Source organism: Phyllopteryx taeniolatus, chromosome 15 (assembly GCF_024500385.1).
Source record: "Phyllopteryx taeniolatus isolate TA_2022b chromosome 15, UOR_Ptae_1.2, whole genome shotgun sequence".
In the NCBI taxonomy this organism is placed as follows: Eukaryota; Metazoa; Chordata; class Actinopteri; order Syngnathiformes; family Syngnathidae; genus Phyllopteryx; species Phyllopteryx taeniolatus.
In genome coordinates, this window is record NC_084516.1 from 21,687,820 (window position 1) to 21,714,279 (window position 26,460).

At 40.6% G+C, this 26,460-nt stretch overlaps 1 protein-coding gene across 3 annotated transcripts in view; it reads right to left on the reverse strand.

The window, feature by feature from the left end:
* Positions 1-96: 96 nt before the first annotated feature.
* lrsam1 (leucine rich repeat and sterile alpha motif containing 1) overlaps positions 97-26,460 on the reverse strand; it is a 29,232-nt gene continuing 2,868 nt past the window's right edge. Inside the window, exons 3-25 of one of the 3 annotated variants that reach the window (XM_061799684.1) lie at positions 26,388-26,444; positions 25,366-25,410; positions 25,161-25,238; positions 23,750-23,818; positions 23,580-23,664; positions 23,355-23,476; positions 23,162-23,252; positions 22,386-22,495; positions 22,271-22,300; positions 21,745-21,867; positions 21,387-21,526; positions 21,247-21,291; positions 20,900-20,970; positions 20,297-20,396; positions 20,102-20,189; positions 19,919-19,993; positions 17,266-17,346; positions 16,570-16,665; positions 13,320-13,418; positions 11,929-12,060; positions 9,750-9,816; positions 5,271-5,482; positions 97-5,175 (exon numbers count right to left, since the gene is read on the reverse strand). In XM_061799684.1, the coding sequence (XP_061655668.1) occupies positions 5,053-5,175; positions 5,271-5,482; positions 9,750-9,816; positions 11,929-12,060; positions 13,320-13,418; positions 16,570-16,665; positions 17,266-17,346; positions 19,919-19,993; positions 20,102-20,189; positions 20,297-20,396; positions 20,900-20,970; positions 21,247-21,291; positions 21,387-21,526; positions 21,745-21,867; positions 22,271-22,300; positions 22,386-22,495; positions 23,162-23,252; positions 23,355-23,476; positions 23,580-23,664; positions 23,750-23,818; positions 25,161-25,238; positions 25,366-25,410; positions 26,388-26,444 (2,139 nt within the window). In that variant the 3' untranslated portion in view covers positions 97-5,052. The other 2 variants (XM_061799681.1, XM_061799683.1) reach the window with 2 other exon arrangements.

Sequence of the window (26,460 nt, forward strand, 5' to 3'; positions counted from 1 at the left end):
CAGACGATTATTTTTCTACACTTAGATCAATTTCATTTTTGCAGGTTTTAACTCCGGCCACACCCACCTATGTAGTTTATAAGAAAACACAAGAAGCCATCTTTGATATTTATTTGTGGTAATACTCAATATTTACATTGCTTACACATGGAGTACAAGACACTGGCATATATTACATTATATTTTGACATGAATTATTAGGTGTAAGAGCACTTAAGAGAATATAACACCTAGTGTAGGCTGCAAACAGTATATATAATAAATACACACACACACACACACACGCATATATACATAGAGTGGGAAAGCAAAATATTCAGACCCCCTTAAAATGTTTCACTCCATTCTATTGCAGCCATTTGCTAAAAGAATTTAAGATCATTTTTTTCCCTCAATGTACAAACAGTACCCCTTATTGACAGGGGAAAAAAAACAGAATTGTTGAATTTATTAAAAAAGAAAAAGTGAATTATGACACAGCCGTAAGTATTGAGACCCTTATTTACAACCCCAATTCCAATGAAGTTGGGACGTTGTGCTTAACAAATAAAAACAGAATACAATGATTTGCAAACCATGTTCAACCTATATTTCATTGAGTACACGACAAAGACAAGATATTGAATGTTCAAACTGATCAACTTGATTGTTTTTAGCAAAATCATCATTAACTGAGAATTTGATGGCTGCATCACGTTCCAAAAAAGCTGGCACAGGTGGCAAACAAGACTGCGAAAGTTGAGGAATGCTCATCAAACACCTGTTTGGAACATCCCACAGGTGAACAGGTGGGCGCCATGATTGGCTAGAAAAGGAGCTTCCCCGAATTGCTCGGTCATGCACAAGCACAGATGGGGCGAGGTTCACCTCTTTGTGAACAACTGCGTGAGAAAATAGTCCAACAGTTTAAGGTCAATGTTCCTCAACGTACAATTGCAAGGAATTTAGGGATTTCATCATCAAAACCAACATTGAATTGCCTTAAGTGCAGCAGACACATTTTTGTAACCTTGGCCAGATCTGTGCCTTGCCACAATTCTGTCTCTGAGCTCTTCAGGCAGTTCCTTTGACCTCATGATTCCCATTTGCTCTGACATGCACTGTGACCTATAAGGTTTTATATAGACAAGTGTGTAGTCCAAGTCATATCAGTATAATCAAACACAGCTGGACTCCAATGAAGTTATAGAAGCATTTGAAGGACGATCAGAAGAAATGGACAGCACCAGAGTTCAATATACGAGTGTCACAGCAAAGGGTCTCAATACTTATGGCTGTGTGATATTTCACTTTTTATTTAATAAAAATGCAAAATAAATTCAACAATTCCGTTGACCTAATTTCCTTATAACAGAGTGAAAGATTTAAAGGGGTCTGAATATTTTCCGTACCCACTGCGTGTGTGTGTGTGTGTGTGTGTGTGTGTATATATATAGAGAGAGAGAGAATAAAAGTGGCAATTATCTAAAACAAATGTACAAGGCTGGAGAGCCATGCTGGCAGAATGCATACACACAACTAAAGCACTAAACACCGGCAAGCGTAACAAAACTGCTCTCTTGAAAGTGGGTTCAGCATTTTCCCTCATCTGAACAACATTCAAAATTGATGAAATGCAAGGAAGGACAAAAGTTGTCTTCTCTGAGATTCACTGTCAGCACTGATTGACAAGTCGTAGTAGTCTAAATGGTGATGAAAACGAATGAACAAATGATAAGTCATAAATTCATTCATCTATGAATTCATTGATTACCTTCTCTTTTACACACTGTAACAATCGTGAAAGAAAAAAAACAGTCAAACCGGCAAGGTCAAAAATTGCTAAGTGACCACATTAACCCCCAAAAGAAAGGAGAAGGTCCTGAGGCACTCTGGAGAAGGTTCAAATCGAACCGTCTTATATTAAGCAATTCTTTTAGCCGAGCTCGTGTATCTTCAATGCATTGCTGCTACTGCATACACATCTACAGTAAAACTGGGCCAATGAGGTGGTTTGGTCAACAGGGGATGTCTTCATGTACATTGATATAAGCAACATACAGTAAATCACCCATGACAGCTTATCAAAACACCACCGACAAAATGATGACCACTTGCACAATTTGACAAATTGTAATGCGCAGTTTTGATGGGCACAGCAGTGAAGCAGCAGCAGCAGCAGCAGCGTGACGACGCTCAAAGTTACAAACAAGTTCTCGCAAACCACATCGCGGGTTCACTAGCAAACACACACACACACACACACGTTCAAAGAAATGAGATCAACAAAAGCGATAAAAACAGATCAGTAAGGACGAGGAGTGCCACAACGCTGCTGGCAGCCAATGGCTCCTCGAAAAAAGGTAGAGGTTGTTCATTGGCGGCCATTTTTATGATTGTTTTTGTTAACACAGTAATTATTGTATCACTATATTATGCTACAGAAATGCAAAATAATATTTGTAGTGAGCATTTTATAACTGCCCTCCACCCATTGCTTGGCAAAATGCCTCATTTCTGTGCCGTCATTTCCTTCTACGTCATTTTCGGTGCGCCACTAACTGGGCCGGCGCCGGAAATGAATCGGGCATTCACTAAAAATTTAAAATAAACTGTTGAAGAATATAGCAAGATGTTAGAGGAGCTGACAGGCTTAATCAGCCTTTTGTCAACTCCTCTAGTATTGGCTTGGGTGAAAATGTTTTTTTTTGTTTTTTGTTTTTTTCTTCAAACAAAAGAAAGTTGTTCATTATTCTCGTTGTAGTTTGCAGTCGGGTATAATTGTACTGTATCAAAATGAGAGCCGTGTCGAATATTTTGGTTAATTAGTGACCCGAGAGTCCAAAATTGTATACACAGTTCTCAGTCTGATGCAGTACAGACTATACCACTGTAAACTACAACCACAATAATGCCATATTGTACATATATTGTATATACTGTATTATATATAATGTACCATCTATTCAAGCTGAATAATATTTGATACAGCTCTTTCATTAGATATTGTGCAAGTGGTCATGACGTTGTGGTTACTTAGTGTTTCGATAACACATCATAGGGTTACGATGTTTTTTACGCATCTACCTACAGTGCCGTGAAAAAGTATTGGCGTCCTTCCCAAATTATTAGATTTTTGCATAGTTTCGCCACTATAATGTTTGAGATCATCAAAGAAATGTAAAGCTCATACAAATAGAACCTAAATGAACTTAAAATGCTGAATTTAAGTGGTGATTGAATTAGTTAAGGAAAAAAAAATAACTATTCAAAGTCACCTGGCCCTGTGTGAAAAAGTAATAGCCCCTTAAAGCTAATAACTGGTTTGGGCCATCCTCAGCAGTAACAACTGAAATCAAGCATTTTCTAAAACTGGCAATGAGTCTTTCACATCTCTGTGGAGATATTTTGGCACACTCGTTCGTCCTTGCAGAATTGTTTGAATTCAGCAAAAATTGAGGCTTTTCGGGAATGAACGGCCTTTAAAAGGTGATGCCCGCCACTGTATTTCAATTGGATTCAAGTCCAGACTTTGACGAGGCAACTCCAAAACCTTCCTTTTGTTTTTTTAAGCCCTTCAGAAGTTGACTTCCTTGGTGTGTTTTGGATCATTATCCTGCTGCAGAACCAAAGTACACAAACTGATGGCTAAACATTCTCCTTTAGGATTTTCTGTTACAGAGCAGAATTCATGGGTCCATCAATCACAGCAAGTTGTCCAGGTCCTGAAAGAGCGAAGAAACCTAAGACCATCATACTACCACCACCATGTTTGACTGCTGGTGGGATGCTCTTTCTTAAATCCTGTACTACATTTACACCAGATGTAACGAGACACACCTTCAAAAAAGACCAACTTTCATCTCATCAAGTCCATATAATATTCTCCTATAAGTCTTGGGAATGATTCAATGGTTTTTTTTTTTGCAATGGTATTCACCTCGGAACTCTGCAATGGATGCCATTTTTTTCCAGTCTCTTCCTTATTGTTGTGTCATGAACAGTGACCTTAACTGAGGCAAGGGAGGCATGCAGTTCTTTAGAAGTTGTCCTGAGTTCCTTTGTGGCCTCCTGGATGAGTCATTGCTGTTCTCTCGGGGTAATCTTTGTAGGCTGGCCGCTCCTTGGAAGGTTCACCACTGTTAATCATAATTCATTTCTCCACTTGAGGTTAATGGCTCTCCCTATGGTTCGCTTGAATCCTAAAGCTTTAGAAATGGCTTTGTACCCTTTTCTAGACTGATAGATGTAAATTACTTCATTTCTTGACCGTTCTTGAATTTGTTTGGGTCTTGTCATTTTTTTTTAAAATTTATTTATTTATTTATTTTTTTAAGATCTTTTGTCCGACTTGATTTTGTCAGACAGGTTCTGTTTAGGTGATTTCTTGACTGACCAGGTCTGGAGGCAATCAGTCTGATCAGTGAAAGTTAACCATAAATTGTGATGAACCAGAATTAATTCATGATTTAACAAGGGGTGTAATGACCTTTTCACACAGGGCCAGATAACTTTTAACAGGTTTTTTTCCTTCATAAATGAAATCGCCATTTAAAAACAGCCTTTTAAGTTCACTTGGGTTATATTTGTCTGATATTTGTTTGATGATTTTAAACATTAAACTGGGAAAATTATGCAAAAGGATAGGAATTTAAGAAGGGGGCCAATAATTTTTCACGGCACTGTATCTTCTACTATGAAACTATCTTTGTACAGTGCAAGTGGTCAATGTTGTGGCTGGTCAGTGTTAAGTGCGCCTACATAAGCTTGGTATGTTGTTGTTATGTTTTACAGACACAGCAAATATCTTTTCAGAAAAAGGCACATATCCATTAATATGTAAAACTGTAAAAAAAAAAATATAATAAGGTAAATTTAAAACAAATATTAAATGAATTTGACAAACCAAAAAATAAAAATACCACAAACCTTTTGCACAATGTATCTAAAATTTTGGTTAATACAGTAAAGTGGCTCGGCATTTTGAAAATCTCAACGCGTGTCTATATATGAACTACAGCAGCATTGTCATCATGCACATTTCATTAAAAAGTCGCAAAGCCACGGTTGCTTCTAGGTGTGGTAAAGTCGAATGCGCTGTGATATGGCACCTCGACACAGAGGGCAGTTCTGCAGGGCATCACTGCAGACCTGACAACAGCAAACATGGCCGCACGGCAGAAAGATGACTTGAGCCTGGAGAGAAGTTCAGTAAAACAACCATTCATTAGACGTGTGCAAAAGCTCATCCAGTTTTTTATAACAATACAACAAGCTAATTTTGTTTTTACCCCCGTCTCCATGCAGACCACACACTCGGAGCTCCCTGGTCCCTCCACTGGGCTTGGGGCTGATGGCGTAACAGGAGTACCGGGGGTACCGGGAGTGAGTGGCGGGCTTGGGGTCAAGATGCTCGAGGTGTTCGGAATTGAGGGAAAGAAGGAAGACGACGGATCTGGAGGGGGGACTTCTTCTTCGCTCTGGTATACCACGTTAGAGGCACCTAAGAAAGAAAGGAGTGTTACATACCGTATTTTCGCCACCATAAGGCGCACTTAAAAGTCTTAAATTTTCTCCAAAATGGACATTTCGGATACAGAACATGAGGACTTTGATGGATTTGTGGATGAGGATTGATCATAAAATAACGTGAGTACATTGTTAAATACTTCAATAAAGTACAATCGAACTCAGTTTCGTTCCCGCCGCCTAATTAAAAACATTGTTTTAGCATGCATGCATGCATGCTACCGTATGTTTGAAGCTAGCATATGTTTTATCATGGCTGCGCCCAATAATACGGTGCGCCTTATGTATGTGTTAAATACAGAAATAGACCCCGTAACTGAGACTGCGCCTTTTAATACGGTATGTATATATTAGCGATGCATCAATTTTTCTATTAATTGACAACTACTTTGACATGATCATCAAATTCATTGACAACAATTTGATAATCGATTAATCGTTTAGAGACATTTTCTTAGACTTGTCAAAATCCTCAGAATTTTAGTCTCAAAGAGTAAATATTCTCAGATTTATGTCGTCCTCCCTGAAAGCAGGCCGATTATCTTATCTTTATCAAAATAAAACCTTTGCAAACATCTGCTTTTACTTTGGAAAACAATGATCATCATTTTTGCCTATTTCCTGACACATAAATGACCAAACTAAGAACTGAATCATAATTTATGTTTGTAAATGTTCTGCACTGTCAATTTGAAATAATTTCCTGTTTTTTTTAATAAAGGGATGGAGATTTAAAAATGTGTTTTTATTTTCAGATTCATGGATGAATCAAAAAAAAAATTGACAGATTATTGAATTCCTAAAATAAGCGTTAATCGCAGCCGTAGTATATCCAAAGCTTGTATAATAATTGGGGGGGGAAATGTGTGCATTAAATGCTGTAAAGTTAGTATTCAAATGCATATTCTTCCAAACTCCAGATCCAGAAGACATATATTTAGCTAGTCAGATAAACAGTTGGGAATGGAAATGGAACTATGGTTCCATTACATAAACTTGTAATGTCACTTATGACCTTGTTGACCTGACTGCGACGACCGAGGTCCGCGTGAGACCCCAGTCTTGGGTCGATCCCTCCGGAAGCGGCTAGACCTCGTAACGGTGAAACCGAGTGGGTCTGATGACTTGCAGCAGAGGAACCAGGTATAGCTTGTGGACGGGCACGCCGGTGAAGGCCTGCTAACGGCCTGTGCTGTGCGCTGCAGAGCCTCAAGTGTTGCAGCACCCAAAAGGTTCCCCTGGAACAACAGGTAATCCCCTCAACGTCCTCCTACAAGTCTCAGTCAAAGCCGATTGAGCCAATCAAACCTGCCTCACCTGTCGCAATAAGGAAAGCAGATGGCCAAGTTCCTTTGACATGAGACGGAACGCCTTAATACATGAATGGAATGTAAACCCAGTCAGGCTCAGAGATCCACAGACATAGGCCAAATAGTGGAGCACAGAGTCCAAAGCAAACATGGTCAAGCAGCATTTAGCTATTATGCTGCACACAAATGGAAGAAGTCGCGTCAGCCCCAAGTGTGCATGTTTTGAAGTCCAGGTTAAAAAGTCTTCTTTTTTCCCATGAGCAATGACATTTCATTTTTTTCCTCTTTGTTTTAAATGTTTATGAGCTGGTTTTTTTCTTAGTTTTTAAATGCTTTTAATCATGTAAAGCACATTGAGTTACCTCGTGTATGAAATGCGCCACATAAATACATTTGCTTTGCTTTGCTTCAGAGCGGTGTCAACCTGACCCTGAGCAGGAGGTGTCAATATTAGAAGTCTGCAGCGAAAAGGCCCGTCTCACTAACAAGTGTGACAAGGAATTGCTAGAACGGCCCAAACGTGCATCAGCATCCTGTGTCTGGCACAGCATCTTATCCGTGGCACCCCACTGTGGTCTTTGCACCCGACCAGCAGGCCTACGGTCCCTAATACACTCCTTGGAGGGACGGACCAAAAAGGAAGCAGAAACAAAAATCTCCTAAAAAATGCGTTGCAGTAGAACTCGTGGAATACGCAGCGTGTGCCATTTAACTGCAAACATGGAAGAGCCACATGTACATCCTCACCCGTCTGAGAGCATGTGGGCACGGGAGGCAAATTCTGAAGCCACTGAACGCCCATCCAAAATGTCTTCATAGTGCAGGTCAGTGTCCTTAAAGTGCGAGCCTGACACTGCAATGGAAAGGGGGTCCTCCTCACAAAAGGAAGCCACCTCCCGCTGAACCTTGTCTTGGTTGCGACCTCTGAACCTTCACAGACTCAAGGAAAGATATCATTTGAACAAGTTTAGCATTAAGGTTCTCACTTCTGGGACCGTGCTCCCCTTGCTACATTTACATAGAACAGAGGAAGTGCCTCCAACTGGTAAGTGTTTTGGCAGCCCATTCTGTCCTGCCAGCAGCTTGGCCAACTACTAATCCGTCCCAGGCTCCTCCAACAGGGCGAGGCGGGCAGCACATAGGGATGGGTGGTCCTCCCAAACAAGTGGGACTTAAATTGCTATCAAACGCGCAACCTACATAAGATCCAGATTACACTTAGTTTGACGTGACACCTTTGATCCTACCAACACCTAAAACATTGTTCAAATACGATTGCTTGAAATTGTGGTTGATTTTTAGGATGTCAATGTGGATTCTTACCACTATTTCATTGGAACACAACCGAAGAACACCTAAATCATTAAAACTCCAGAAAATAAAAGATAAACAATAAAAGGAACAACCCCTAGGTCAGCAAAATTGAAGAAACACATTGCTAGTACTGTTACTACCACACAAAGATGGTCCAAATAAAACTGCATTTTTCGATGCACAAAAACATCTCTGCAGCAGACTATGAATCCAGTGGATCTGCTGGACCCAGAAAACTACAGGGACAGAAGACAACTTATTTTAGTGTCTTGTCATTGAGACTCCCTTGTCCTATTTCCTAGGTTTGAGATACTGTACTTGGAAATTATGTGCCAAAGAAATATCCACTATGTACTGTCCTTGGTGCTGAAACAATCAGCCAATCAGATAACTGCTTCTGACAGTTTCATTTTCCATCCCTCCTTCCATTTTCTACACCGATAAACCTGTTTATCTCTCACATTCACACTGTCACTTAGTGGGAACTGAAAACGCGTTGTCCCATCCGAAGTCAGGCGAATGTACTGTACTACTACACCATGAGTGACACAGTTTAATTTTACATACCGTAATCTCTCATGTATAATGCACATTTTTCAGAAACAAATTGTCAAAAGTCAATAGTGCGGCTTATACATAGGTATAGGGGCAAATGGAAAAAAGTTTCACATTTTTTAAATGTATGCGGCCATCTAGTGGTTATGACAACGCTGTGCACTCTCTTTCAAAAATGCCACCGCCACCTACAGGTTATGAGAAAGGTGTACACTTTCATTCTAATATGCCACCGCCACTTTGTGGTTATAAAGAAGGTGTAGCCTAAACTTTCATTCAAATATGACAGGAGACCGTACGTATGACTGCATATATGTACAGTTGTGCCTATAAGTTTAGATACCCTGGCAGAATTTGTGAAATATTGTTGTTAATATGACTGATAACTGAACAACAACCATCATTAATTTTTTCATGGTTATGTTTTGATTAATGATAATGATATTCTGAAATGCTTGCCCATTTAATTTGAACCCCATTAAAATAAAATTAAATGTGTTTCGCCTGGTCCTTCCTGTTTTCTTTCAAGAATTGTACCCATCTTACAAATTCTGCCTGGGTAATCAAACATATGAGCACAACTGTGTGTTTTCTAATTTACTAAATAAAAGTAGGGCTGTGAATTTCAAAATAAGAGCAAGTTAATTAAAAAAAAGTATTACGTGTTCAAATAAAGTGCTTAACTTCAGAATAATTCTTTGAAAAAAAACTAACAAAATACAGATAATGCTGTAAAGTTAGTATTCAAATGCATAGTAATAAAAATGTTTTGATCATATGGGTAGAAGCAAAATCATGCACTGTAAAAATGCATTATACACAGGTAGAAAGGTTTTCCAGAATTTTGAGGTCAACTTTGGGGGTGTCTATTATACATGGGTGTGCATTATACATGAGAAATTACAGTCGTGGAATTCTAAACAATGTTTAAAATCAGTAGTAAATATAAATTTTCATGACATTGCATAAAAAGACATCACATTCTCATGGTATTCCTTTACTATCACTATCATCAATCATACTGAATGGATAACAGTGTCATGAAAGGTGTGCGTGTTATACCTTCAGGCTTGCATTCTCGAGCCCAGTTCAAGAGAGCTTTCTGGACGCCAACTTCAATAATGCCGAGCTACAAACACAAGGGGGGAAATTGTGAGTCAAGACACCATAACATCTTCCAATTTTCCACAATTAAAATATATATTAGTTCCCACAATGTTCCACATAAAGGGTTTCAATATATTTTCTTTTTTCAAAAAATAAACTAACAGAACAAATGACTTAAGAAGGGAGCAGTTTATTGCACCCTTTCAGTGTATAAACGCAATCGTAGACTGTATATTTTTGAATGTTTAATTTCTTATATTCATTGGTGTCCCTCAAGGGAAAACTACTCACACTCTTATGTGTACTTTGTTTTACACAGCACACAGAACCAGATCACACACATGCAGGCATGCAAGGACAGATTCAGAGTGAAAGAGGTGCGCGAAGAGTGCTGCGGACAATGCCTTGCTCAAGGGCCCCTCAAGAGTAGCCAGCAAGCAGGTCTCTCCAGAGATGCTCAATTGGGTTTAAGTCTGGGCTCTGGCTGGGCCATTCAAGAACAGTCACGGAGTTGTTCTGAAGCCACTCCTTCGTTATTTCAGCTGTGTGGTTGGGGTCATTGTCTTTGTTGGAAGGTGAATCTTCGGCCCAGTCCGAGGTCCTGAGCACTCTGGAGAAGGTTTTCGTCCAGGATATCCCTGTACTTGGCCGCATTCATATTATCTTCCATTGCAACAAGTCGTCCTGTACCTGCAGCTGAAAAACACCCCCACAGCAAGATGCCCCCACCACCATGCTTCACTGTTGGGAATGTATTGGACAGGTGATGAGCAGTGCCTGGTTTTCTCCACACACCGCTGAGTAAGGCCAAAAAGTTCTATCTTGGTCTCATCAGACCACAGAATCTTATTTCTCATCATCTTGGCGAGTCGTTCATGTGTTTTTAGCAAACTCCATGTGTCTTGCACTGAGGAGAGGCTTCCATCTTATATAGACAGGTGTGTGGGTTTCCTAATCAAGTCCAATCAGTATAATCAAACACAGCTGGACTCCAATGAAGGTGTAGAACCATCTCAATTATGATCAGAAGAAATGGACAGCACCCGAGTTAACTCAATACTTATGAAAGTGCGATATTTCAGTTTTTCTTTTTTAATAAATCTGCAAAAATTTCAACAATTCCGTTCCAGAAGCAGCCATGCAAGCCCAAGCCATGACATTACCGCCACCATGCTTCACAGATGAGCTAGTGTGTTTTGGATCATAAGCAGATGCTTTCTTTCTCCATAGTTTGACCTTTCCATCACTTTGGTAGAAGTTAATCTTGGTCTGCTCAGTCCATAAAACTTTATTCCAAAACCTTTGTGGCTCATCTCTGCACTTCTTTGCAAAATCCAATCTGGCCTTCCGTTTCTTTTTTCTGATGAGTGGTTTGTATCTTGTGATATGGCCTGTATATTTCTTCTCGCAAAGTCTTCTTCCAACAGTGGATTGTGATACCTTCAGCCCTGCCCTGTAAAGGTTGGCATTGATTTCACTGACTGTTGTCTTTGGATGTTTCTTCACATCTCTCACAATGTTTCGGTCGTCAACTGCTGTTGATACCCTTGGCTCACCTGTTCAATGTCTGTTGCTCAGTTCACCGGTAGTTTCTTTCTTTTTCAGGACATTACAAATTGTTGTATTGGCTATGTGCAATGTTTGTGCAATAGCTCTGATCAATTGTCCCTCTTCTTTCAGCTTCAAAATGGTTTGCTTTTCTCCCATAGACAGTGCTTTGGTGTTCATGTTTGCTTAACAGCAAATGCAGTTTTCACAGGTGAAACCCAAAGCCAAAAACAAGCATTATCTAATGTTTAAGCAATCAATCTAAAAGGCAACACCTGAACAACTAGAAACCCCCATCAGTCACATGTTCCAATAATTCTGAGGTTTTGTCTCATATTCATCTTTTGATCTGAAACCCAAATGTCTTCAGTATACAAAAACAAAACAAAGGAATTGACCTTTCCGTTCCAATACATTTGGAGGGGACTGTATTTGCATGAACACATATATTCAGAATTTTGACAAGACTACATAGATTATTGGAACTTCTTGCATCAAAAACAGATGTTGAAACTTCATGTGGAGTAAAATACCTCAGATATCAAGGAGAAAGCAAAAACATTTTTCAATAGCATAGTATACAGACCTTCTTTAGGTCAGATGAGTTCATGTGGCGAAGGGCCTCAGTTGTCACACGATGGTGAGCCACGATGGGCAAGTAATGCTGAGCTGACAGTTTGCACAGTATATTTACCAAGTCTTTTTCCACACCAGCTTCCTGTGATGAACACACATCAGTTAAGTTACCGTATTTTCACGACCATAAGGTGCACTTAAAAGTCTTACATTTTCTCCAAAATGGACGGGGCGGCTTATAATGCGGCGGGCCCGCCTTGTGTGCACCGAGTGCCAAAATCTGTAAATCTTGTGTGACTTTAATGAGCGCTCCGCTTGACTGCCTGGGAGCATTTCCTGCCGACACGCTGCTTAGATAGAGGAAAGGCGGACGTGACTGAAGACAGCATGCGGACGTAAAGGGGGGAGGGTGAACGTGACAGAGGAGGCTAAAGACACGCCCCCAGTAGGTATATAGTTCCAGTATGTGCATCGGCTTGGCTAAGGGCCCCCGAAAACGGCACCTACGAAGAGACACGCTTACGAAGCACAGTTTAAACTGCAAGCTATTAGTTACGCGGAGGAACGTGGGAATCGAGCAGCCGCGAGAGAATTCAAGATCAACGAATCCACGGGTCGCAAGTGGACGAAGCAGGAAAACGAGCTTCGTCAAGTCAAGAAGACGAAGCTGAGTTTCCGCGGAAAAAAAGAAAAACAAAACGCGGAAACGAGGCGAGGTGGCCTGAGTTGGAAGACCAACTCGAGCAATGGATTAATGAGCAAAGCACCACCAGGAGAAGCGTCTCTATAGTCACCATTCGACTGAGTGCAATAACTCGGGATATTGCCATCATTCCGGGAGGCTTGACGAACCGCTGGACATCTATGTAAACAGGGTGGTCAAAGTGAAGTTGCGAGCGGCGTGGGAGCCATGGATGACAAATGGCGAACACAGCTTTAGTAAGACTAGGAGGCAGCGCCGGGCGAGTTACGCCACAATTTGTGAATGGATTGTGGATGCTCGGGCTAACGTGTCTGCTTGCACTGTTGTTCGAGCTTTTGTAAAAGCCGGCATCATTTCGGAGGAGCCGCACGGCAACCAGACTGGCTCCGACAATGACGAGAGGGAACCTGGCGTGTTTGATGGAGAACTTGCCCAGCTATTCATTTCGGATACAGAACATGAGCCTTTTTAAAAACATTGTTTTACGTGCATGCATGCTTCCGTATGTTTTAAGCTAGCGTATGTCTTATCATGCCTGCGCCCAATAACACGGTGCGCCTTATGTATGTGTTAAATACAGAAATAGACCCCGTAACTGAGACTGCGCCTTTTAATGCGGTAGTGCGCCTTGTGGTCGTGAAAATACGGTAGTTTTCAGGTGCTTCAGCAAGTGGGATGCATTCTATGCGGCACTGTACCTGCATGCGCAGTGACAAGGGCTTGGCATCCAGCAGTCTCTGGTACTGAATCATCCAGTAGTTCTGCTGGGTTGACTCCGACTTCAACTCCATCTCCGCCTAGAAATCCAAAGTGATTGCAGCTGTCATTAAACCACTTGACCTCAGAAGAACAATGGAGGAAGGACTAGTGCTACACAGGCGCGGTACACACAAAGATTTTTCAAATTTTAAAAGATTTTTTATTTGTTACAGACCCCGCACATGAAGACAAAAAAAATCGGACATTTTAACAGTTTTGGTTATACTGTGTGTGGTGTGCTCTGATAATCTTAACACAGAACACCACACACTAAGATTCTGTTCCACCACTGATCTCAAAATTACAAAAACAAAGAGTAGTAGACATTGCCGGCGATCCGCTGAGTTTACCCGAGTGTTTCCGAGCGGACCGGAGGTGGGGTGTTACTAGAAATCCCACTTATGTTCTCGACAGGACACGCCCTGCTGCAATACACACGCCGCTGCACTATGATTGGCTGCTGTATCCCGGTAACACGCCCTACTGCATCCAGACGGGAAAAGAAGTATGTGCCTTCAGTGTGACAGCGTTATGATGAATCCCACAAACCCAAACCTACCTTAACCCATCCTGATCCACCTAAAGCCCAACCGTAACACAACACTCACTAACCACAACAAACTTGACCGTTTTTATTTTGGAAAAATGTGATACATACTGCATCTGTGTAGCCCGCCCTTGCCCAATGCACGAGTAAATCATATTGCAGCGGGGCGTGTCCCTCCTAGATCACAAGTGGGCTTGCCAATAACGCGGAGGGAGGGTCATCGTAAAATGGCAATGTCATCAAAAAAGACTTGCTTTGGGCAACCCACTGTTATACCAAATACGATATCGGGTAGGATATATATATATTTTTTTGTTGAAAATATTGAACACGTTTAACATTAAAGATTGTCGGCACTGACCCCTTTCTGACCCTATTGTCAGGACAAATCCACTCTCAACACACCTCAGACCTAAGGCAAATCATGTGTGTCGACTTCATGTTTCTTGTAAAAATACCAAAATCGGTGTCTTTACTTGTATAATGTTGAGATATTGCAAGCATTTTATGTTACCAATCGCCTTTTTGAACATTTTTTTTTATTGGCTTCTTGAAACACACTTGGCCAATAAAGCTGGTTCTGAGATTTATTTGCTCTCTTTACATGTTGAACTCAAACTCACCTGCAAAGACATACAATTCCCATAATACTCCAACTGAAATATGACAATTCTTCTGCAATTCAACCTCCAAAGTCACACAATCTGATGCAGTGGCTGGTTAACCTCAGTTTTTTTCCCCTCAAACCAAATAACGGAAATAAAAATAACCTGTTGAAGAGCTAAACTGGCTTCATCATAAAAGCCTTATTAACTGTACAGTGTACAATGTTTTAATTTTTTTTTTTTTTTTAAATGCTGTTATACAAGTGTAAAAATTATTTAAATAAATAAGAATATTGTGGTAAATTTACACAAAGACTATAATATTTCATGATTGTGATTATTATAACCTACAGTTAACAAAAACTTAATTCACCATCTCAAAAAACAAGAATAATACATAAATTGATCAATGATCAAAATGATTTATTTTAGATGTTAGAAGTAGTAGTAGTAATGGTGCACGCAAAGGGTCACCAACATGGTGCTCACGGGAGCAGCCTGCACACCTATTCTAAAAACAGCTCACCAATGACGGGACATTGTGATTTCCTAGGAATGTTGCAGAAGTGATCATTTGAAAATGTAAATGCTTGCAAGGATATAGAAATAGTGTGTTACATCTTGATAATTGTTTCCTACCTTGTTAAATAATTGTTCATAATTATTGTGAGAAATCATTAACATGATCGGTGTCTTCACGTAGATGAATAGTTTTGCGCAATTTAAGAAGATTACAGTTTCCCTTAATTGTGGTCAAATTGCAGACTTAGTGTCGTTCGACTTTGGAGGTTCTACCGGGTCTTCAAACAGATTTTTGAGCTGCTCAAATACACTAAGATTTATACAGCATATATACATACAGCAGAGGTGGAACCAAGTCCAAGTCTTTGCAAGTCACAAGTAAGCCTCAAGTCTTTGCCCTCAAATCCCAAGTCAAGTTGAATCCAGTAATGCTGTAATTAGTCAAGTATGTAATCAAGTATTCTATTGACAATTCCATTGGAATAATCAAGTATAAGGTTTAATATATTTTTGCTTGGTTAAAGGGCAATTATGAATACACAAGTGAAAATGAGACATTGTACTTGATCATGAACAACCAATTGGTTTCCTCTTTTAGATCTTCAGTATTTTTCTTGAATTCACATTGCGCATGAAACGGGAAGCTGCATCTTGTCTACAAACATTTCTCGTGAGGCAATTTCAAACACAAATAAAAAATAGATTTCAGTTTAAACTTGCCATTTCTTGTGAGTATCAAAAACACAAGATATTAAGTTAAAAAAGAGGAACACAAGTTAGTCAACTTATTGTAACAGTACAATTGTATCCAACTGTGGTATCTCAGTCGGAACACTCGGGGGCGCTATGTAAAAATATATATTTTTTAAATAACTAAATAAAAAGACTAAATATACTATACTAGACTATAATGTACAGGAAGCCCATACAGCGTATAGCCGGCCCACCGTCTAACTATTTGGGTGATCGCGCCCAAAGCTAGCTGCTAATGCTAACGAAAACAAGCATACATGATGGCAGCCGCGCCATTCCCACGATGTAATGTTTTGGGGTTTTTTTTGTTGCAATAATTAACATCCTTATTGTTATGGTAAATGTCGTCTTTTTATGTATATGTTACCAGTAGTTTACCGTATTTAGCTGTCACATTTACTGTTGATTTATGTTGTACTGTGTTTGTTTTGTTTTGTTTTGTTTTTTGATGAGACCATTACTTTAGGTAGTGTGTGAAAGAATAGCCTCTTGGTCAATTCCTCTACCAGAGCGTGCCCAACAGGGTGTTAACTGTTAAAAGACAAGGACTACCTTCACATTAGCAATGGTGATGCGTGATCAAGTCTAAAGGCAAATTCATGATTCATGACTTGAGTCCATATCATGTGACTCGAGTCGACACCTCTGACACGTATAGTGTCATCTCACTGTACTGAGTTTGTACTTACTGCAGTTGGTAAGAAAGCAACCCATTGGACACTTGTCATGAAAACAAATCGCCTAGCAGTTCAGTGTGCTCACCAGAACTTGCAGCAGTTCTTGCTCTCTCTGGTGCTTCTGTTTCAGCAGTTGCTGCAACAAATCACCTAGAGCTGTGCGCTGGTCCACTAGCACTTCCTGCATCCACAGACAAACACACACGCAAGAAGATTGATGAGATACAATAATGTAATTCAGCCGTTCCTAATTTAATCAAAAACTTAACGAAGGCCTACGAAATCAAAAGAAAGCATGTCTTCCATAATTCTTTTAATGTCTGAACTAAAGAGTGAGCTACTACTACTTAAATGCTGAAGAAAATGCAACAAAACAATCATATTCCCAAATCCTAGGTATTATGTTCACTTTAATTTTAAGAGTTTTCGGGTCAAATCCCTTAAAACCATTGCATTGGTTAGGATCACTATGATAATAATCCTTCCATCCAGTTTTTTTCCTCAATTCACATTGTGCATAAAACAGGAAACCACGACCTGTGAACTGTAAGGCGGCTCTGCTAACCAGTTGTGCATTGTGCTGCCATTTTGAATCACGTCATTGACAATATCATGTGGATGTTAGTACGATTATGATTACTTCATGAATGTTATATTGTAACCAAAGGTAGAAAACATGGAACAAAAAAAATTATAGTCAAAAGAGAAAACAAAAAAATGACTGTGGGCAAATTAAAAGGTGGGGGTGGGGGGGGGGGGGGGGGGGGGGGGGGGCACCTACCTGCAGGTTCTCAGCATCCAGATTGCGTCTTTTAACTTCCAGTTTTGTCAGCTGCATTAATTCACCCTCTATAAGCTTGATCTGGAACAGTGGAAAAGCAACATGAAGGGAGGATGAACAACGATGATGACTACTTAATGAATGATTTTCTAGCTACAGGGGTTGATATATTAAATATGGACCACCGGAGGTACTGTCATGAAAAGTACAGGCAAAGTGAGGACACAATTCTATGAGTAAAACTACTTTCTCCTCTTTACCCTCGCCAGTAGGCTCAGGTAGCAGTGCCTGATGTCTGCAGACACCCTCCTGGGACTTATTCACTCATTGCGACCGTTTATAACTACGCACATTTCTTGGGTATCCCCTCACTTACACTCTGGCCCTACAGATGTTCATAATTTACAGAGCCAGCGCCAGGTCCACAACCCCTGCTTCCCCTCCTGTCCCTGTCCTGTCCAGTGCTGTCCGATATTGTTCTGTCCTTCCCTCACAGGCTGCAGCACTACTGACCCATACAACACTCAAATCCAATGTGTCATTCTCCTAGTTATATAATGCTTTCCATTCCTCATATTGTTTACAGCTAGTGCTTTGTCTTTTGTTGTCTTCTTTTCTTACAGTGGGCACGGAAAGTATTCAGACCCCCTTACATTTTCCACTCTTTGTTATATTGCAGCCATTTGCTAAAATCATTTAAGTTCATTTTTTCCTCATTCATGTACACACGGGAACCCCACATTGACAGAAAGAAAAACGGAATTGTTGAAATTTTTGCAGATTGATTAAAAAAGAAAAACTGAAATATCACACAGCCGTAAGTATTCAGACCTTTTGCTCAGTATTTAGTCGAAGCACCCTTTTGAGCTAATACAGCCATGAGTCTTTTTGGGAATGAAGAGTTTGTCACACCTGGATTTGGGGATCCTCTGCCATTCTTTGGGTTCTTCTTGACCTCTCTCACCAAGGCTCTTCTCCCCCGATTGCTCAGTTTGGCAGGACGGCCAGTTCTAGGAAGGATTCTGGTCGTCCCAAACGTCTTCCATTTCAGGATTATGGAGGCCACTGTGTGCCGCAGACGTTTTTTGTAACCTTGGCCACATTTGTCCCTTGCCGCAATTCTGTCTCTGAACTCTTCAGGCAGTTCCTTTGACCTCATGATTCTCATTTGCTCTGACATGCACTGTGACCTGTAAGGTCTTATACAGGCAGGGGTGTGGCTTTCCTAATCAAGTCCAATCAGTATAACCAAACACAGCTGGACCCCAATGAAGGTGTAGAACCATCTCAAGGACGATCAGAAGAAATGGACACCACCTGAGTTCAATATAGGAGTGTCACAGCAAAGGGTCTGAATACTTATGGCTGTGATATTTTTAATAAATCTGCAAAAATTTCAACAATTCCGTTTTTGGGATGTGGGAGGAAAGCGGAGTGCCCGGAGAAAAGCTACGCAGGCACGGGGAGAACATGGAAACTCCCCACAGGCGGGGCCGGGGATTGAACGCCGGTCCCCAGAACTGTGAGGTAGACGCTCTAACCAGTCGTCCACCGTGCCACCGTGTGTACATTAATGAGGAAAAAAATGAACTTAAATGATTTTAACAAATGGCTGCAATATAACAGACTGAAAAATTTAAGGGGGTCTGAATACTTTCTGTACCCACTGTCATTTATTTAGTTACCTTTTCACTGTCTCCTTTGTTTTTTCTGTCACTCCCCTTTAAAAAAGGTTTGTTCTGCTCGACTGAACGACTGTAATCCTCTATAAATATCCATCAGAATACAGAGAGACCTCAGTGACAACTTAAAAAGTCCACTGTGACACAGTAAAACTGTTCCGGCATAAAAGGGATACAGGTCTTCCTTTCTGCTTGACCTACCAGCCGAACAGGACAAAAAAAAGAAAAAAAGAAAAAGGAAAAAAAGAAATGAATGGGATGTCACTTAAGTTCATATGAATGTGAGTGAAGGCAGGTGAGTGAATAGTTTTGGCAATACAGTGTATGTTAGAACTGTGCGTGTGTGTGCGCATGCGATTTGGAAATGGATGTCTCTCTGTTGAGCCCTGCAACTTCACCCACCGTGGTGCTTTTTCAGTCGAGAGATGCTTCTGTGTTACATCTGATAATTGGAAGTGAGGGGGAATTTTTTTCAAGCCTTCTAGGAGCCACTACTGAGTTTTGGGGGGTCGTGTTCAGGGCCCATGTATTACAGTTTCACCAGGACGCGCATGCTTGCAATAATTGCCGAGTTTTCCAACATGTGGAGCCCCCCCTAATAGTTGATGCATTTCTGAGAAGAATAATGATCAGCAATTATTCTAATTAAAGCCGTCAAGCAGCTTTGAACGGGCCATTGCTACCAACACACATCAGGAGGTATGCAATTGGCAAAGTATCTGTGACCGAGGAGCACAACAGCCAGACCAACGACTGACTCCAGCTTTGGGAATGTCATGTTACATGGCCAATCATCAAAAGGCTTCACGCACATCCAAGCTCGAAAAAGAATAATGACGTCTTTGAATGCGAGAAGAGCCGAATGTATATTTAAATCAATCTGCCCATGAACTCTACAGGCATCGAAACAGATTCAAAACCAAGGACAGGGTTGACCCTCACTGCACTCATCTGCATCCCTCCATACGAACCTGGTTGCGTATGTAACCATGGACAGAATCTTTCTGCAACTGCAGTGCTTGGAACGCTGCTTTCTGCATCTCCTCCTGCAGAGAGTTCAAACCGAAGACATGAGTGTTCACGGAGCTTCAAATGTTATTTTCTGTCTCAATTATCATAAATAAACAACTCTTATTTGATCACTGAAGACATACCTCCTGTAAAATGTGGGCGATGGCTTTAGATTTGTCCAAAACTTGGATGGATAGCATTTTATCAAACTTCTTCTCCAGATTCTCCATACTGTTACACAACAAGCAGGAAAGACCATCAACCATCAACCATAACACTTTGACTGGTTAATTAGAACACACTGCAATATTATCGGTGCGTGCGTGTGCATTTGAAACCTTCTGTACGCCTCGGACACCAAGCTCTTTCTACGACAGTCGCTGGCTTCTTGGAGGAGGCTCACCGTGCAGCTGTCTGACAGCATCTTCTGCATGGCCGCTGCAAATGATCGAAAAAAGAAAAGAAGAAATACAACAACAGCAATAAATTGGAAGAGCTCAACAGAAAAATGTATTGGTTCGCGGTGGATTTTTCAAGCGCCGACTGACATTCACATTTCATCGTGTGAACATCCGGGAACAATGGCCATCATCCATTAATCATGTAATTGAAATTTCCCCCTAGCCCTGTAGTCCCAATTATTTGCCTTAGTGTTGGAAAAAGCTTTGATATAATACTTTTGTTTAAGACAGTGTGGTTTTAATTCCCTTCAAGGGCCCGAATACCCAGCAACTGACGATCCAAAGCCCAAATTAAAAAAAAATTGGAAGGTTGCGTTAAAAAGGGCATTCGATGTCAAAACCGTGCCACACAAATCTCAGTGAATACAGTCTTCTTGGGTCTTTGTGTACAACAGAAAAGAAAATACTAACACCAGGAATGAAGTTCCCTGACATGTTTCAGCAAACGACAGGTACGTGGAATGTAAAAGGCTTAAATACCAGCAACCTCTCTCTTCCTCAGAGAGTTCGCTTCTTCCTGTGTGATGGCAGTCAGATGCTCCATACGGATCCTGCCAGGAAAAAAAAATGAATCACAAAGGTTCAGTGAAATGTATCGCATGATTTGATTCAAACAGCCAAACAAAATGTGGTAAGATACATAGATAGAGAGAGAGAGAGAGCGAGAGAGAGAGAGAGAGAGAGACACTATACATGATTCGTCCTATGAGGAAAACGAACACATTACGATGCTTGAATTTTACTAAGAAATTCCTTAGTAAATTCTTGATATCCAAGTGGATTACAAACTTTGCAGCGTTGGAACTAAGTGATTATCTTTCACTCACCGATCTTCCTCCATGGCCTGGAGAAACTCAGCACTCTTTTTTTGCCTGCGGAGGTCAAAACATAAAGTCGTTCATTCATGCAAGGGAACAAGCAGCCGCTCCCCCGTGACACGCATCCACATGCTGCCTTCATGGACTACCTGTTGTTATCCGACAGCATGTTGCTGATGCGACTGCTGATGTTGTATTCAGCGTGTCTCACTTTGTCCAACAACAGCAACCTCTCCGACTCCTGGGCCCGCTGCTGCTGGGTGACCCCCTGTTCCAGACGCTCCCGCTCCTAAACACCAGTGCAAAGGTAAGCGGTTTATAGTTTCACTTCTCGGTTTCATTTCGGATAGTCATTTACGATGTGGCTACTCTTATATTCCAAAGGTGAGCCAAAGTCCGAGGCAAACATTGACCACTTATAAAATGTTCCTAAGAGGTGGGGGGGGGGGGGGAACCAAAAATGGGGAACGACTACACTTAATACAATATAATTTGAGAACAGTCTACCTGACGAACGGAGTTGAGGATGTTGACTTTACGGGAGGTGTTCATGAGTAGAAGCTGGGTGTGCTCATTTTGTTTCTCCTCTCGGTGTCGCTCGAATGCCAGCTTTTCCTGCTGCTTGTGAAGCTGGCAAAGAAGAAGAGGCATGACAGTTACGCTATCATTTCTCCTACATCTTTTTCAACATTTTTCCTCAGTTTCGTTTCTTCGTTTTCTTTTGTTTGGAAATTTCAAACCGCTGCCGTGCTGAAAAGGTGGAGCGTTTACAGTGATGTGAATATGCGGGAAGACCAAAAGCTTTGCAATCAGTCAGGACAATAAAGCCATCTCCATGATTGCAGAAAAGTATAAATATGGGCTGGTAAGGTACAGAAACAGGGATAGGAACAGGAATAATATTAAACTAAAGCGGAACTAATTACAGCGTAAGCGGTAGTACAAGACGAACGGTGTATCATACTACTTAGCTTGATTCCAGTGAGCATGAAACCTTAAGTGAAACCTCAATTTTGAAGGTTAAGCCGCATACCTTTCTCCTCTCGTAGTCACTGAATTTATTCTGCAACAAAAAGGAAACATTTAATATACCAAGTGAACAAGATGAATTTATAATCCATTATAATCCAGTACAGGGTGTCAACTACCTGCCAGGCCTCATCCGCACCATCCACACAGTCAGAGTTTTGTTTGCCACTGTCACTTTCCAGAACTGGCAGGAGATACTGGGATGGAGGGCAGTACTCTTCTCCCAGCTCTGGGGGAGGGGGGGGAAAGAATAAAAAAAATATATATATATATATATATATTTATATTCAAAACTATGATGAAACCTCTTAAGCTGAATTAGCATTAAGTCAAGCAATGAGTGGTTAATCAACTTTTAGACTGTACTTCAATAACCTTTTTGGATATTAAAATATTACTTGCCTGTAATAAATGGTTGGAAATGGCAAACAATTTCACCCATGGACAGATTATTGCAATTTCCACTATTGTCTACGGGGGGGGGGACTGTTACGCAATCCAAACAACTCAGCTGTTGATGGTCATGGACTAGAAAGTGTTTGAGTTTAGAGATTTTAATATTTTATGCCTACAAAGTAAGTAAACTCAATGTTCATATTTTGTATTCCTCTACCCTACAATTGACTTTGGGGCAGTGCAATGTTTATGCGCACAGAAGTTACAGTTACATTTACGCTACTAAAAAAATTAGCAAAACTTGACTTTTGACTTTTATGAGAAACCCCAATAGGAGCAGGGATGAAACACAAACGTCATACAAATTGAATATGATTGTAAATATTGGGCATCATGGGTCATCCTGTTACTAGCTTGTGAAGTAAAAAAAAGATTACAAAGAGGAAAAAAAGGATGTGTAGATGATGCTCCATTTTGTGGTGATAAAGTAAATCCTCACCAGCGCACAGGAAGTGCTGAATGGTCGCTGTACCTTCCACGCACACAGATGCGGGAGGATAGGTCATTGTAGCTGCATCTAGTATGAAGTTCTGTCACAGTACATGTACGCACACACTTGCTGTGAGATCATGTTTGGTGAGTTTTATTTATTTATCTTCAGTGTGAAGTGAATTTCCAAGGCAAACACTTACCTCCAGTGTGCGGATATAAGCAAGGGTTTTGGGAATCTGGATGATGAGGTTGTCACTCACATCCAGGGTACGTAAACTGCACAGAGAGCTAATAGTCGACGGTAGTTCACTGAGACAGTTGCCTAAAACGATGGGGGGGGGGGGGGGGGGGGGGGGGGGGGGGAATACCCACAGTAAATTCAAACTGACATTGACATATCAAATATAATAAGGAGGAAATTTGACCTTTCAAATTGAGTGTCTGCAGTAGCCTGAGATCCCCAATGGATTCTGGAAGGACCTTCAAACAATTCTTCTCCACATTCAAAATCTAAACAAAAAAAATACACAAAATAAGAGCGTAACAATATTCAAAGTAAATAATGTTTATTTTCAAGAGTTCAAAGTAGCTCCACCTGCAGAGATGTCAGCTTCCCGATATCTTCTGGGAGTGAATGGAGCTTATTATCATGCAAATCCAAAACCTTGAGTGAAAGAGAGAGGGAGAAATATTTTGCTTGGTCAGGGAAAACATTTTTAATTCACTTTAACTTTGTATTTTAAGGGCGAGACTCAGTATTGGTATCAGATGGCGTGTTTTGTGAGAGACGCCAGCATCAAAATAAATAATATTGCTGCTGTTTCATGAAAAGCATATTTGTACGTTATGAGAATGATCACTTTGTAACATGATGCAAATGTCTGCATTTGCCTTCATGTAAGGTCAAAATGATAACTGAAAATATGCTTTATTGCACTGTTTTTGATCATCTTTTTCATTCATCATCTGTTTAAATCGCACACTTCTTATTCACACTATAACAGCAATTTATTTAATTTGAGCATAACACTCATAATGTCACCTGCACAAGAGCCACTCCTCAATGAATTGTAATTTGGATAACAAATGTAATGCGTTTTAAATTGTAGATAAAAAAGGCAAATTTCAACCATTAAAACGTACTCGCACAAATGCGACGAGATGACATTTTTAACCACACAAGCTGGAAAAAAGGTGGCAGTCGCTCCAATCTTGCCTCCATTGTCCAAAGAACCCTCTCCCACAAACTTTGTGGCCTCTCAAATATGGATTGTGGCAAATTCCAGTCTGACTTTTTTATGATTTGCTTTCGACAGAGGAGTCCTCCTTGGTTGTCCTCCCTGGAAGTGGAGCTGACACTGACGCATCTTATAGAGCGCGACCTGACACGGATATAATATGTAAAAGTCTAGTCAAAGAAACTCGAAGATGGTCTTATAGTCTTTACCTTTTACATTCTTGTCCATCATTTTCTTTCTAATCTCCTGAGGCAACTCCCTCCTTCGTTTTCAGTGATCAATGCTCATAGTGGTACACACCATTCACCTAACAGCACAGTAACCCTCCTTAAATAGGCAGACTGACTCATTACAAGTTTGAAAATACCTGTGATGCTAATTACAGGACACATCTTAGTTTAACTTATCACTATGGTGAAAATGATTGACAATCTTTTCTAGGAGTACCAGAATCAGAAAAAGAAGAATCAGAATCACAGTTTTTGTCATGGCCTAGTTAATTAGATTGTGTTTTTTATGTTTTTTGTTGTTCCACAAATCGACACCAACGTTGTGATTTTCATTGATTAATTTTCAGTCAAATCTATTTATTCGTAGTTGTATGAGTTTCAAATGATTTCAGTTACCATCGTGTTTCATTATATCCCATTCTCGAGGAAACTTACGAGCAAACGCACAAAAGTGTGTGAATGTTTTAGTTTAATGCTATAATAAAAGGAATAAGATTTACCCAAGCACCGTAATATTTGTGTGGCCGGGTGACTTTACCTTGAGCGTGCCAAGAGAGATGATGTCACTTCCTTTGGGAAGCAGTGACTTCAGCTTATTGTTGTGTAGGATCAGTACCTGTGGAGGAACAACAAGAAATGTCTGCTCAGCTTATTGGAACTAGTTAAGCGTTGGCTAGGCATACAGAAAATACATTGTATGTATTCTCTCTTCTTTTCCGCTCTTTGTTATGTTATGTTCTTACCTTCTTCTGGAGAACTTTGCAAATCGAAAAGGCACTTGAAGGAGCCTGTGTAACAGCAGAAAGGATCACTCAATGTAACCGCTTGTCTATTATTACAAACAAATAATAGGGGTTTCCAATTGACTTTTGGTGGAACGCTCGCCAGCTAGCCAAACAAATCACAGCTCATTCATACATACGACATACGGGCCAGTTTTGATCAATTGCTTCAGCTTTTAGATTTTGGCTACAAGCTGCAAACCTATTTCGTTTGTTAGAAGGAGCCCATGGGGCAAACCTTTGGGGTGGCTGTCAAGTTGAAAATTGGTTTGGTGATTTTTCGACACACAATAAATGCTGAATATGCACAACCACAACCACATGGACCACAGATACAGTATAATGGTTTCAAATGAAAGCTAATACATGGGCGCTGTCTGCAATGTGAGAATGCAAAAGTTGAGCTAGAACATGTAAACATGAAACGCCATCTAAGAAAACCAATTTTTAAAGTCACCGTCCGCTCGGAACTATAAGATAGTGGCCCAAATGTTCTATCAATCAGTATAGCAATCATGAGCGCTAGTCATGCCAAGTTTAAAGCTTAAAGTATAGAGCAGTGCAACACAGTTATTGTACTTTAAATCCATGTGAAAATCTAGAATTTTAGATGGAGGCTTCTGGTGCTATTTGACTGTCCCACATCTTTCGACTTTGGTTTATAGCTACGAGTAGTCAGTAGTAACAGTGATGTAGTAGCTACATTCGGAACAATGGTCCCCTCAAGGGTCTCCTCATTTAAGTTGATGTTGTGATCTGCATACATGATGTATCCAGGGAGGCTTGCATTGGCAAGGTTCAGTGCAATTGATATTTCACCATTCTCAATGAAATGCTTAAGAGCCTGCCTCATTTGTGATTGTGGTATCTGATCGCTGTACTGACTTCTAGCTAAATACTGTGCCCAGTAACATGAAGTCAAGGGTGCACAAGGAAATGAGAGAATCCAATTGAACGCACAGTGAAATACTAAACATTCGCACCTCTGAAAGCTCGCAAGACGAGATGTCCAGGACGTCATCGGCGCCTGCTTCCTTTGACTGAGGAATAGCAGTT